Source organism: Mesitornis unicolor, unplaced genomic scaffold (genome assembly GCF_000695765.1).
Source record: "Mesitornis unicolor isolate BGI_N332 unplaced genomic scaffold, ASM69576v1 scaffold6985, whole genome shotgun sequence".
Classification (NCBI taxonomy): Eukaryota; Metazoa; Chordata; class Aves; order Mesitornithiformes; family Mesitornithidae; genus Mesitornis; species Mesitornis unicolor.
The window spans coordinates 54,369-69,698 of NW_010186091.1; the positions used below are offsets into that span (position 1 = coordinate 54,369).

A 15,330-nucleotide genomic window follows, 5' to 3' on the forward strand; every position below is an offset into this window, starting at 1 on the left:
ACTGATGAAATGTAAGCAGCTCTCTGGTTCATACGCTCTGCAAGGAGATGGGCTGCCATCCCAGCATCTTATACAAACCAGCATCCCAGTTCTTATATCTTACCAGTATGAGAACTGGGACAGGACCAATATGAGGACTGGAACAGGTGTTTATCGTTCCTGCAGATGACAGAGGGCGAGCGTCTGAGCCTCCCTGCTGTCTAAATCACATTGTGCATTGCTTTGACCCTGCGAGTATGAAGCTGTGTCTTGATGGTGAAGGGTTTAGGCGTCTTCCCAGTGCTCAGTATTGCTGGAGGTTAGCGGAGAACAGCTTTCTCGGAGGTGGTTTTGTAGCAACTATTGGCAAATATGTTGAATGCTCATTTGCAGTTGCAGTAATTTGAATATGACGTTCAGACTTCTAAGCTGTCTGCTCCAGCTTCAAAAGGAAATGATCGCTCCTTTTAGTTGTAAATAAATTCATGTTTTAGTTGAGGACACTTATGGAAGTGGAGAGCAGAAAGAGCAATTTATTATTAGATCTGTCACTTTAAAATATGTTCCCACTTTGATTCAGCTTTGAAGCATTCTCCTTTGAAGCAGCATTAAAGTATTTGAATATGTACGAGTCCTAGCAGGGAGAGATTACAAGTTGTGACACTCTGTTAACCTTGGGTTTTTTAAATTTTTTTGCTATTTTTTTCCCAAGGAACTACTCTAAGTGGCTTTTTTTATTGCTTGGAATAAAAATGGCCATCCATTTCAAACTGCATTAAAATGTGTGCCTGGTGATTGGAAAAAGCAGCATTTTGTGTGTATATATGAAGTAGAAACTAATTTGTATAATTAATTGCACCCCACTTTCTCATGCAGATCATGAAGTAATTTTAGAGTGATATTTCTCACAAAAGTTTATACGTACCTTGTTCTTTTCAAGTTTGCTCCTAGTTGCAAGGTGTGTTGTAAGCTGCAGAAGCGGTGGTAGCTTTCAGGCTGTTTGTGCTTCATGTCAGCCATTGCCAGAAAAATCTCTGCGGCCAAGCAAAAGTTGCCAGGACTCTTGTACACCTTAACTTTACAGATTTATTCTTATAGGTTAGAAAAGTAACATCATGAGATCGATGTCTCGAGAAGATAAGAGGAGGGAAATGCCGTTGCCTAACGTGCCTTCTGGGGTGAAATACACTTGGAAATTGCAAATCGCTTATGAAATTTGTGAGCTTGATTCTGGGCATTAAAAAAGTCTTATCCCCGCGCACTTGTGTTCCTGCATCGGGGGCTGCTCTGGGTCTGATCTGGGCCTGCTTTCTGACTCCTGCAAGGCTTTGAGCAGGGCCCAGAGGAGAGGCTGGGAGCGAGTACAAAAACGAGCAGCACAGAAGCAGCTCCTTTGAATTGTGGGGCTGCTTGGTTGAAGATAAGAAAATGAATTCAGCAACCTTTGCCTGCAGGATTTCTCATTTCAAATGCCTGTGACTGAGTTTCCCACACGCTGCTCTGCTGAGAGCTGTTGATTCGGTGGTGCCTTTCGGTGATCGGAGCATGCTTCCTTCATGCGTTTAACTCTTGAGGGAGAAAATGAGGCTTTTTTTTTTCCTTTCAGGCACTTCTGTAAAATGGTTTTGAACACATACTAGTCTAATAATTATTTTATTCCAGAAATTAAGGACAAAAAAATTCTGCTGGTGTTACAGCAACCTGGAAAGTAGTAGATAGAATCAGAAATCAAACCCAGAAGAGCCATGCCCAGGAAGTCATGTCAAAGTCATATCATTTCAAAGAGAAGCATCTTTGAAAAATAATGTACTCTATATGTAGTGGCAATCAATGCTCATCTGTTTTCTCCTCCCTGCATTTTATAAAAATTCTTCCACGTTTATACATTAAATCTTTTTTAAAAGACCACAGCAAATATGAACAAAAAAGAAAAAGCAACCTATTGTAGTAAAACAGGTGTTATATTTCCATAATGTGAACATTACACTATAAACAGTTCACAAATGTAAACACTATTAGAAGAGGCTAATGAAATATTAGCACATCTGTTGATGCGTGGGGACTGTAAACTCCAACTGCGTCCTCTGATAATCCACACAAAATTACGTTTCCAAAAATACGCTGTCAGTGCATCCCAGATGAAACTCCTGTGGCTCCGAGAAGGGATGTAATCTGGTTGCTAACAAAGAACAAAAGCAAAAATAAAGTGTTTTTCTGTGCTTTTGCTTCTGGTAAGAAACAGTTACCTTTGATGCTAGTAAGAGTGTTTTCTGAATGGGCAAAACCAACTCAAAGTAGAAGTTTGGCCGTCACCGTTCAATGTGTAATACCCTGATGTTTGTTTTACAGAAGTGAAGATGCAGTCAATCAGATGGCTGTTACTCCTTTCCCATTACCTTCCAGTTCCCACTCTTCTACTGAGGTAAAGTTTGTGTGTTGCTTTTTTTAAACTAAGTATTGGTAAATTAGATAGACTAATCGTAATTCGTAGTTCATTAGAATTTTGAGCACCTTTTCTAACCGAATCATAAAACGCATTGGGTAGGAACTTGACCTAACAGGCGTATTTTCCCCGGTCTTGTTTTTATTGATCCCATTGTTACTGAAAGGGATGGCATGGCATTAACAACAGGTATTAAAACAGGTTATTGCTGCACAGGAGGAAAAACTGCACCACTTCGTCCTGCACCCCAGTATCCACCTCTCACTGCCGCTCGTTTTCTTCCTGGAGGAGCAGGCGAGGGCTGTTCACGCAGTGAGCTCTGGTACACGGTGTTGTCGCATACAACCTTCAGTGCAAAAACTTCTGGTTTTCTTGATTAGAGTTGCTCCCAGAGCCCCAGTGTAGACCAATTGCCCTCCTGTGCACCATGAATCCCTGCAGTGTCACCGCATTTTTATTATTTTGACATCTCGATACGGCATAACTAAATTTTCTAGATAAAGTACATGGTTAGCCTTGCAGTTGCTTTTTAATTCTATTTCTGTTTGAGCTAATAACGCAAAAGACCTTTTATAATTCAGCTGGAGTTGGTTCTTGCCTTGAATTGATGAATTCGCATGCATTGAACTCCTGGTATTTCAGTAAGCATTACTGTGATCCACAGCGCTGGTCCATGCTAGGTAACGCTGGATGAATCTCCTGTTTATGTGCTTGCTATTGCTTTCCAGATTATATTCCGACTGCTGGCTACTTCCATGCAGGCGTGGGGCTGTACAGTGCAAGAGCTGTGCAGTTTTTGCTTGGATCGGAGCTATTTTGGGGCAGTTTTTTGGTTTTTCGTTCTCTCCTCCATCAAAGCAGCGTGCTCCAGGTGCAGCTGGTGAATTGCAAACTACAATTTGCAGAGCCCAAGCTAATTTTAGTTTTGTTGACTCTTTAATACGCCCATTTGTTCCCAGCTTTGATTAATATTTGGGTCTTCAGGATGAACCTCGAAGCTTTATTTCGGTGCATTCTGTGCTGTGGTCAAATGACTGTAGTTAACCCCTACCAGCACGTGAAAACCCAAGCGCTGAGCCTCGCATGCAGAGTTTGCCTTTAGAGGCCAATGCTTTTGGGTTGAGTTTCATACGTTAGTGTCTCTTATTTACATTGTGTTTGTTTCATAAGTGGATGCAGGTTTTTACTTTTAGCTAGTATCTTTTTACAGTATAAAGTAAATATAAAGATACTGTTGGTGTGTATAAATTTACATTGCTTTCCTTTGACAGCTGTTCTTGTCTTTAAAGAAAGCAAAACTTACTGTGCATTAGATCTTGAAATTATATCTTCAAATACCAAATAAATATTTAACACTGTACTTGAAACTTAGTAGATCACACTAAATAGCCTGGCTACTGTAATGGAATATGAGAGTGCCTTAGTTACCATGTACCATTGTGTTAATTTTCTTCATCTTATCTTTATATCTTCATTGAGGTATTTTAATATGGAAAATGATAAACAGTAAATATGCCTTAATAAACCATCTTGCTTCATTGCATGGAGCTGCAGGAAAGGATAAGGATATGTTGTGGTGCAATACTGTGGGTAAGCCACCAGAAGCAAAGTATATTAATTGCTATAAAATATCTGTTTTTTAAAAGCTACAGTCATCAGAAAGCTACAAAATGAGATACTTTGCTGCAATACTGAACAAAGTGAGCCTTTGTGTCAAATTCAAAGGTACTTTACCTCCTCAAGTAGCAGGTCTGTGCACTTAAATGTGAAATAACTAATGAAAATTCAGAAGATCTTGAAATCTGGTTTGTTGTACGTAGTCCATTTTGCTTTGCAAGAGAGGACAGCTCCAAATTTGGATCAAAGGCTTAAGTGTATTAAAACTATTTTTAAATAAAGTAAATCAAAATAATAGATCAACAATCTTTTCAGATCCAGGACATGATTGGTTTAAGAAAGGGAAGGATAATTAACACGTTAAATTTTACATATAACTGAATTAGTGCTGCTCTAACCTTTACATTCTAACTTAACATTTTCCCTGAAAAAAGCCATTTCCTATCTATCTTAACTTTAATTGTTGGTACGGGAAGGAAATAATTTTTTCTTGCAAGCGTATGCTTCTTATATGTATGCTAGTTATTATCTAGAGAAAATACCAGAAAATCCTGATCAGACAAGCTTTTCTACTCAGTATGGTGCTATTTTATCTTTCAAGGGCCATTTTTCTTGGGAATCCACTATGGAAAGAGAAAAGCTTCATGCAGGAGAAGGTTCTGGAGCACATCTTGGTGCAAATGCTTATGTCTTTTGGGCCATTGCCTTCATTTGCTGGTTCTCCAGCAGTTGTCATTGGATCCCCTTTGCAGTATTCTCACAATAATGTGTAGAGGTACCTGAATCCCTTTGCCCACCCACCCCTCCAGGGATCAGATCATGCAGGAAACAAGGCTTCCTTTAACATGCTGGGCATGCATGAGACCAAACAGAAGTTTGGAGAAGGCCTTTTAATACAAACTCAACAGTTTTCACAGTTGGTAGGGGTTATTCTGGCCCTGAAAGGTGACCTTAAGATCTGCACCTCAGGGCTGCTATCGGTCTGCTTCCTGGTACTTCAGATCCGCCAAATGGAGACCAGTGTCTCTCTGTCGAAACTTGTATCACGTATCTGTCTCCTGACATTAAGATTCTTTAATTGTGGATCCTTTTACTTTTTCATGCTGCTACTTGTTTAGAAAAACAAAAGAAAAGGTAAAAATGACTGATTTTTTTCTTTCAGTATTATGGGGGATCATGGCTGTTTTTAAAAGCTGTTGTCAATCATTTCCACCAGGATCATGGTGGCACTGAGCCTGCAAGTGGTGAAGAAGACCCAAGTTTGGAAGTCGTCATGAAAAGCTTGACTGATGAGGAATCCAGCAAAGCTGTAAGTGACTTAAAATCGCAAAATCATTAATGTTGGAAAAGACCTCTAAGATCATCAAGTCCAACCATCAAACTAACACCGCCGTGCCCACTAAACCGTGTCCTGAAAGCAAAATTTAATGATGTTCAAAGCTTAGAAAATACAGACATATTGCCTTTGTGTTGGAATATAACACTTTGCCAAATAACACCCAGTACATGTAAAAGCAGCAGCAAGCTCTTAGCTTTACATGTAGACTGTTTTCATGAACTAAGCAGTCAGTATAATTTGTTAAAATATTGAAATAGGAGTTTTTATATAACATTTTGGCCCCCTCTTGAGTTCTTTCTCAGTGAGGGGATTGAGTTTCCACTCTTGCCATCCATGTGTGACAAACTTCTGAAAAAAAAGCATAGTCTGTAAATCATATTCTTATTTATATTCATAGCTTCATAAATTCTAAGGCCAAAATGTCTATTATCATAATCTAGTCTTGCCTCCTGAATAACATAGCTATAGAGTTACTCTCGGTAATTTCTACATCAAGCCCATAACTTCTGGATTAATGTGGTACCGACAGTGTGCCCTGTAATAAATACTGAAGGTCTCATTGATACAGATGGGCTTTTTTGTTGCTTAACATGTCAGGACTGTGCGTTATCAGGAATCTGAAAGTCCTTCAGGGTGCAGCTCTAATCTCTTTTTTTTGGACTCCTAGTTAAAAGTTTAAAATGGAAAACTACTGAACATGCTGAAGAGCCACTAAACCTAGAGGTACATAAAATGTGCTGAGACAGTCTTTTTGTCCGGCAGCCTGCTCCGTTTTCAAGGAGTGTGTCGACTGAGATTTGCAGTACGTGCAGTCTGTGTGAGCTGTCCTCAGCTAAGGAAACCTGACATTTCTGCATTTATTTATTTTCTTTCGTGTGGTCTTCCCCACTCCATGATGTCTTTTGATAAATGTGTTCTGGGTTTTGCAAATATGAATTGAATGCACATAATGTTCTATAGCTGATAAGTGTTTAATTAATGAGTCTATGAATTTCAGCACTTAGGAAGGGTTATGTGCTATTCAAGCGTCAGAATTAACCACCCATGTAAAATGGATTGATTTGTGTAACTAACGGATTAGAAAAAAGTTGAATTATTAGTATTTGGTAGCCTTGTGCAGAACCCTCCTTTGATGCGCTGGAATATAAATGAATCAGAGTTTTATCATCTGTATTTGCAGGTGTAATTCACCTGGTTTTATTGCTGTTCTTGCTCAACTTGGCAAGAAACTTTTGAGGGATTACAAAGTAATGGGAAAAATTGCTGAGAGACTGAAGTGGATAAAAATATATAACATATTGTACAAAAATGAACTGTTGGAGTAGGATATGGTGCTGTGCGACTTCTTGAAAGGTATTAGAGGAAGGGCGAATTTAATGGCAATCCAGCAGGCCAGCGGTGCTGTCCCCACTGGGGACCAAGGGGTCACTGGTGAGACCAGTGGCAGTGCATGTGTTGCTTCTGGCTCTGCGGTGCCCTGCTTCATTCAACAGATATCTGCTTAGAGATGACTTGCTAATTTTTATCCATTACATAAATGGATACTGAAAAGTTAAACACTAGGAGGTGGATTTAGAAAAGTATTTGAATGCCTTTAGATCCAGCTGCTCATTCTGTAATGCCTTCAGTTGAGCCAACCCTTGGATTGGAGACATAAATGGTTGAAAAAATAGTGGAGAAAGGCAGTTTCATCATTTCAGATGTTTCTTTCAATCAGGATTTTAGAATTACATGGCAAGTATTTCTAAGAAGTGTATCTTATATTTGTAAATGTTGATGGTTGTGGTCCATCCCTTCTGACCAGAAGGAAATGAGTTCATAATCGTATTGACATTCAGACTTTGACACCACAGTGCAGCCCAAGACAGCTTGTTACTTTGAGGAAACGAGATTTCTCTGGAAGTCTTTTAGTGACTGTTGAGGCAAAAGAAAACGGTTTTCATAGCATCATGGTTGCTACTACAGCCCAGTGCTCCTTCACCGTTGTTATTGACGTTCTCAGTCATACGGCACGAGAAATTAGGAATGTAGAAGTCAACAAGGGGTGTATCAGGAGGGGTGGTTGTAGGGCAGAGAGGTTCTCCTCCCCCTCTACTCTGCCCTGGTGAGACCGCATCTGGAATATTGTGTCCAGTTCTGGGCCCCTCAGTTCAAGAAGGACAGGAACTGCTGGAGAGAGTCCAGCGTAGGGCTACAAAGATGATCAAGGGAGTGGAGCATCTCCCTTCTGAGGAGCGGCTGAGGGAGCTGGGTCTCTTTAGTTTGCAGAAGAGGAGACTGAGGGGAGACCTCATTCATGTTTATAAATATTTAAAGGGTGAGTGTCACGAGGATGGAGCCAGGCTCTTCTCGGTGACAAACAATGATAGGACAAGGGGTAACGGACACAAACTGGAACACAGGAGGTTCCACTTCAATTGGAGAAGAAACTTCTTCTCAGTGAGGGTGACAGAGCCCTGGACCAGGCTGCCCAGAGTGGTTGTGGAGTCTCCTTCTCTGCAGACATTCAAAACCCGCCTGGACGCCTTCCTGTGCAACCTCATCTGGGTGTTCCTGCTCCGGCAGGGGGATTGGACTGGATGAGCTTTTGAGGTCCCTTCCAATCCCTAACGGTCTGGGATTCTGTGAAGGAAGGTCAAGTTCACTGAGTAAATAAAAAGTATGTGCTTATCAGCAAAGATCTTCCACAAGTATTTACAGCTCAAAGCACGGACAGGATGTCTCACCAAGTGACAGCTGCAATTAAAGAAGTAAAATTCAAATAATTCTCTTCTCATTTGTTGCTTGATAAATTTGCCAGTCGCTCCCAGGATACTTTTTGTTGTCACTTCATCACTTAAAAAAGAATAAAGCTCTGTAAAGGACATCGCTGCAGACTTGGGTGATAAGAAGGGGGAAAGAAAACAACTTTATTTCTGAGCTGGAGCCAATGGAAGTGTCAGGCAAAGTCTGCATGCTTTTGAGCTGAGGGTTGAGGTGGCCTGATTGGAGGTCGTGGTTTTCTGAGGACTGTTGTTATCTTGCTTTCTGTAAGGTGTTGTTGGAAAAGAATTGAGCTACGGGGCTTGGAGATGTTCTTGAAACTTTTGACTTTACCTTTAAATGGCTTCAGCAGTCGTCGTGCGCGCTCTGAGGCACCTTGCATCATTGGTGTCCTGGCAGGAGGTGTGCGTGATGTGTGTCCTGGAGGTGGGATAATTAAACTGTTGTTTGGTAGGTGAGAACGGATTCATTTTCCTTAAAAGATTGGAACTTGGAGCAATGATCTGTCTTTAACACCAGCAGAAAACCTGTCCTTGAAACACTGACAAAGAGGAGGGGCTTTGTAAAAACGCTTTTGGGTGCATTTGGGGGAATTGAATTAGATTAAAGCAGTCGGGTCAAATTATGGCAAATGCTGAGCGCGCAATTCAGTGCTGGAGGGGCTGGAAAGCTTTTTATTTTGTTCAGGCACCTCCAGCGTCGTCTGAGTTAAATGGAGAAGGTTAGAGAGATTTGAAGGTGATGCTTGGTGCTTACTTGATGTGCAAGATGAAGTTTCAGATTTTAGTCACATACCAGAATGAAAAAGGGAGGTATGAACTATTTTTTTCGTTGCTCATTAAAACAATCTCTCATAAAATGGCAAAGCAGTCTTCCCATTTCTCCCCTGACACCTCTGCTAACACAATGATATCACCACTTTATCTTTTTTTCTTGTTAGCCATTTGAATAATAGTTCCAGTTGTATAGTTTCAGCAAGCTTGAGGAAAAATGTAGAAAAAAAATGTGGAAATAGCCCATGGGACTTGGCATGATTTAACATCATAAAACTTCAGGGAACAAGGCCAGACTTTTCAAGCTTGGTTACCTAAAATTTGATTTACATATTTTCTTTTAACGTATGAATTGTTATCTTAATTAGAAATTCTTTTGAGATGCAGAATATCTCCGTTGCCTTTTGATGTTGGTACTCAGCTTTTCCAAAATCTAGGCTGTTTTTTAGCACGGGGTAACATAACTAACTAATACTCGGATCAAAGTGGCCTAAGTTTTGCCAGGAGCTCACAAGGGGAGGGCACTGTAACTGTCTGGAGGCAGTTGTGTAGTTGTTGCTACAAATGGACTTATGTGAAGAAATATCACTGTGTTTGCCTAGAATCATCATTTTTGATTTAATTTATTTAAGCTAATGAGACATTTCCAATGTACCTCACTTTCTTTTTTGACTTTTAAGGATGTGAAGTGTAAAGCTGACAAAGCGGTGGTGCCAGATCAGCAAGGAGCAGCTCCCAGAAAATGTATGTGTGTCTATGTTAGCCAATAAGGAGGGGTCCTGGGGGTTTGATCTAGGTGAAGATTGAGTGATTTATGGGGGCAAGGGGATAACTGGGGAGATACTGAAATAATTATCTTGGTGGAAACTTAAAACATTACTTTTTTCTCTTTAATTACGTGGAAATAGTCACAGGCTAATGTCAAGGATGTTCTTTGCTGTTTATAAGTGTTTTATTGACTTAGTGGACTTAGGAAGGTACAGTAATCAACAGCTAATGACGATGTCCACATAACATGCCATTCTGTGTCTGCTAACTTCTGCTTTGCTTTTAGGTCCTCAACCAGATCAAGCAATCCAAATCTTCAGCAAAAGCACCAGTCACCTCACAGGAGATACCCCTGGTGCCACCACCTACTTACCTTTCTCCAGAGGCAGAAGTCACCAGCCGCAGTATGAGCCAGTTGTTTTCTCCCCCAATATAGCGTGTGTTTAGTGCCCTAACCCTGGATGGATTTTTATTTTTTTTTCCATGTAACTTCTGCTGAGGTTTTTTTCTTTGAACATCCAATGACCTATTTTAGGTTATTTCATAAATTGTTTCTGGTTTTCTCTCATATTACAATTTTTGAGAGCTTAAAGGTGTCTTTGCTTGTTTTTCTTGACTTTTATGTACAAAGGCGTTGTTCCTCTCTTTAATTAAAATAGAGGGAAGACAATCGTGTCTATTCCGTGATGCTGACACTTGGCCTTATCTGTCCTGACAGGAATAGCCTTGCCATTGTGATCTGAATTACATAGATTATAACTGAATGAGATGTCCTTCCAGACATTTACTCTGATCATTTACTCCCATAACTCTAGAGTAATTCTGATTTAGAGACTTCTGAAGGGACTCCGAGTCGCCTTCTGGTTCGATTTAGATTGGTAAAGATGAAGGGCGAAATGCGAGAGCTTAATTAGTTACTCTCGTACAATATCTTTGATGGTTTTAATTTTCTCATTGAATATTGTGACTTATTTCTTTACCTTTTCACGTTCTTAGATGTCTTTCCACCTCCATTGCCTGTGGATCCAGCAACATGTCCTATAGTTCCAGGGCAGGAGATGACTATAGAGATATCTAAGGGACGCTCAGGCCTAGGACTCAGCATCGTCGGAGGGAAGGACACTCCACTGGTGAGCTTGTTAAATTCCTATTTACTGTCTCAGTTAAAGAATAGAAGACAAAGACAATGTAGAAACTAATGATGCCGTTAATCTGTAATTGCTCTAATGAATTGTTCAGTACAGGGAAGAGAAACCAGCAAACGCAATCTCCAATAACAAATTGATAATTTTGTCACGTATTGGGTCAGTTTTCTGTTCCTGTCTAAATTGAGAGGTTTGTGTTTCAGTAGTGGTTTCTGCTGTGGTCAGAGTGTACCAGTATGTATTCTTTTGTAACCATTGTGAATTAAGGGTTTCAAGCAGGTAAGTTACCAGAATAGTTGGACTAGAAGTGAATGTCATGGAGGTGGAGCTACGTCAGCAGGGTTAACACTGCCATAAATGCTTAGTAGCTGTTTGAACAGCGATGTATCTCCCTGCCAGCAAAAGCCCTTGATGAACGGAGGTAAACCAAAGGTAATCTTCTGTTGGTTTCTGTGTCTTTTGCTTAATCCTGCTCTTGGCTATGCTGCTTTAAAAAAAATCATCTTCATCTAAATTAAAATGTATCAGTTCAAGTGTAAACTGACGAGTTAGTTATGCTGAACCTTCCTCTGCCTCTGCTGTTGCTGTTTCCACTCCACTTTCATTTAAGAGGTGCTGTGTTACTGTGTAATAGAATGTCAGATTGGTTTTTTTAAATGTCAAATTCAGTTCTTTCAGTAAACAAGTCTGCTGCAGAGGTGTCTTTGCTGGGTTCTCCTGAATCCCCTGCCGCACAAACACTTAAGGCTCTGTCACATGCAGTCGTTCCCGAAAATGTCATGGTGGTGCATCATTAAGCAATGGAGAGTGTCAGCAGCTGCGGAGAGTTGCAGTGCAGTAATCCTTTTCCAGACCAAGAACAAGAAAAAGAGAGGGGAAAAATCCTGAGGAAGTTGAAAGGAAAAAGAAAGTTGTGTTTTGCAGAATGTGGGCTTTATCTGTTACAGTATTAAAGCTGAAATTGGAAAAGATTCAGCTTTTGCTCCCATTTATCCAAGTCTCTGCTTATGTAGACTTTGAGTTGCTCTGTTGCACATGGAGGTAGCTGTGAGTTATGTTGAAGGCTTAAATCAGCATAAATGGTTTTCACTCTGTCCAGCCATGTGCTGCTTTCTACCCAGTCCCTTTTTTGTCGAGCTCCTCAGTGCTGAGTAAGTTCAAATAAGTAGTTCAGCGTTAGTCGTCTCTCTGCTTTTTCATTTAACTGGAATTTGGAAATAATACATGGCAGTCTGTCAGGCGCAATCTGGTGCGCGTCTTTCATGAGATTTTAATATAAATATATGAAAATTACAAATATCTGCTTTACAGAGCAGATGAGAAAAATGCAAAGGATTTTATTCTTTAATTTGAGTCGATGGTTTTGGTTAAGCATTATACATTCATTAGTTTATTCATTAAACTGTCCTCCTAAGAATTTATTTAAAAAAATCTGAGCACTTGGTTGCAGTAACTGAAATTCATGAAGGGAGGGAGGTCGGACTTCCCCCACTTCTGATCCCTGCGTTACAGGGCCGACAAAAATGATTTCCTGTTTCTGAATCTGCTCATTCAAAGGCAAGTGATGTTGTTTGATAGGAAACAAGCTGCTTTTGTGAGACCACAATCTAATCTGATCGCTTACCAAGTGCAGAGACCCTCTCTGGGATTCTCTATAACTTCCTTATCCAAAACGCTGCGTGCAAACCCTCCTCCCCAAAGCAGGTACTGGGGCTTGCGTCTGTAGCTGGTGAGATCATGATTGCTCTACTTTGAACTACTTGTCTCCCCAGAATTATTTTGATGCCTTTCTTTTTTTGCCATGAAGTCAGGCAAGCTCTTGTTACAGGGTTGAAATGAAGTTCACATAATGTAATGAGGAGAAGTAAAAGAAAATTATTACTCAGGACTGTAGGGAAGTTTCTGTCTTTGAGTTTCCTGGATTAGAGAGGAAATACAATAAAATAGGTACATGGAGCTGAGTGGTATATCTTGTATTGCTCTCTCTCGTTTGTTTTTAACTCAGTTATGTAGATGGACATCTTTTCTATTCTGAAAAAGTAAAAGCAAATTGACTTACAGCTTCACTGTTTGTGTATGTGTTATGCTTATGAGCCACAGAATCTCATCAGTTCTGAAGGTCTCCTTGTGTGACAGAAATTGTGTACCCAAGAGCCACTGAAACGAAGCTATATATGGCTTCAGCAGTTTGGGTTTGGGTTTTAGCAGTTCTTGAAATGGGAATTGTCGTATCAAAGTCAGAAAGAATGGGAATAGCACCATTTGTAGCCCATCTCTGCAGGCATGAAGCAGGGACGCTGTCTTTTTATCCTCTGAGTAAACAAGACATGAACACTCATTTCTTCCTCCTTTTCCTGCTGGGCTATCTTTATTTTGTACCTGCACAGATGTGCACATGCCTATGAAACAATGAAGGATACAAACCCCTACGATCTCAGAAGCAATTTATCAGTACAGGGCATACAGAGAGGCTGCTCCTCAGTAGAACTTGTCAAATCTGAGGTGGTTATGGCAAGAGTATAAGGCCTTCACCTATGTAGTATGAAATGCACTTGATCTCAAAATGCTTAACTGAATGCTGGTGGACAACACTGACGCACAACAGCAGCTCGCATGTGATGGAAAGCTCACTTCAGAGTATTCTGGGTCTATCTTAAACACATGATGTACAGTCTGAGCTTTTGGAATAATAAGTCTGAAAGCCCACTAAAGGACGCAGTGCTTCAAAATGAAGTACAGAGTGCAACTTTTAAGTCATAACCTTAGGAATCTCATCAGAAATCACCAAGTAGAGACCTGAAAAATATAGCCTGCGAGCAGAGAGGTTAATTTGTTGAGGAGGTTGGAAAGTGATGTCTCAAACCCTGTGAAATGTTTTTTTGTTGAGAAGATGGCCATCCCATTAAGCTTTCACATTGCATGTGTTATAAGCAAGGGCTGTGGCTGTGTGCACAGGGGAGCAGGAGAGCATCAGTTTGTAAGGCATGGGGAAGGAAGGCTTGTCCTTGAGAGCTGTCTTCACGTTGTTGATCTTTAGACCGCTATAGCCCTTAAGCAGTCCTATTTCACTTTATTCTAAGGGTTGAGTATTATTTGTATCTTTTTCTTCACTGTCTTTCATTTCACCTTCCCAAGTGCCTCTGAGAGAACACAACACATGGCCTCTGCTTTAAAGCAATTAAACTGCAGAGTGGAGCTGGCTGAGGTACAAGGCTTTCAATTTGTGAGAAGGCTTTGTTTTTTTGGTTGTAGTCCAATCAAACTTGTAAAAGTAACCTCAGAGTGGGAATTTAAAAAAAAAATATTTTAAAAAAGTGTTTTCAGAAACTTCCCAAAACAGGGTTTGAGGCTCTAACTCTGCTGCCCAAGACACCATCCTGCCCTCTCATGCCCTGGTTGCTGAATGGTACGTGCGTGCTTGTCAACTCCAGCACCGCTGGTAGCAGCCATAAACCTGACAGGGCTGTCATTGTCACTCGGCAGCTGCTGGTGCTCCCAGGGTGCCTGGACCACTCCAGCCGCAAGTCGCCCAGGATTTCTGAACGCTCCAGACCTGTTTGGGCAACGCCTGCGGCTCTGAGAGCTGCAAACCCAGCACGATGGGCAACGACACTCATGCTTGGGCTTCCAGCTCAGCCTGGACAAGCTGGAAGTCCTGGTGAGATGTGGATGAGTTTCGGCTTTCAAACCTGGGCATTCACGGCGAGCCAGTGTTGGTGTGGCTGGGTGACAAAGGCTACATGGGCTGGGACCCTGCAGGTCTGGGACAAATATACAGAATAAAAGAGGACTGGCAGCACCAGGTAGTCCAGTTCACCATAAATTGAGGAAATTCATGTTCATCGTAAGTTCAAAATGAATTTATGTTGACTGTAAATTTAGGAAACGTTCCTCAGTTATTCTGCTTTTGATTTGCTCCGTTCTGCATAAATTTTTTCAAGACAAGTGATTTAGTTTCAAGTAATGGGCTTTTTCCTCTACAACTCTTTTGCCAGGAAGTTTCTATGGGTTTTTTTTTTCTTAAATGGTCTGAGAACAGGGCATCTAGGAAATGTTTAAAAAAAAAGTGTCCTGGTAGTCCTCCAGATGGCATGTGGGGATTAAATCATCCAAACCCCATTATCACCCCATAGTGGGTGAATACTGGGATGTCTTGTCCAGTCAGCAACTTGCAATGAGCCATTTTCTATAAAACAGCATTGTCAATTTACAGGGATTTTATTCTTGGCAGTACATGGCAAAAGCATCCCTCTAAGATACAAACATTTTCCTGGTAGGTGGGAGCGCTCTTTTGCTTCCAGCTGAATAATTTAGTAATGGTCGAGTTGATTACTCATAGTTATTGACTCTGTATTTGCTGCCTGGGTGATGAAGATGCTCGCCCGTGCCGGAGGGGATTCAGCAGTTTCAAGGCCTGGTACAGGGACGTCGCCTCCAGGCATAGTTGGAAAACCCTGCAAGGGGAGTGCAGAGGCTCAGCTGGGACTTGAAATCCCGATTAAG

General features: G+C 40.9%; 1 protein-coding gene across 1 annotated transcript in view; it reads left to right on the forward strand.

Moving 5' to 3' along the window:
• Positions 1-15,330, forward strand: part of LOC104541072 (inaD-like protein) — a gene marked incomplete at its 5' end in the record, with an annotated part of 93,837 nt that overhangs the window by 52,676 nt on the left and 25,831 nt on the right. The window contains 6 exon segments of the mRNA XM_010185038.1: positions 2,329-2,401; positions 5,256-5,348; positions 9,595-9,635; positions 9,637-9,658; positions 9,969-10,086; positions 10,679-10,812. Coding sequence (XP_010183340.1) covers positions 2,329-2,401; positions 5,256-5,348; positions 9,595-9,635; positions 9,637-9,658; positions 9,969-10,086; positions 10,679-10,812 — 481 coding nt within the window.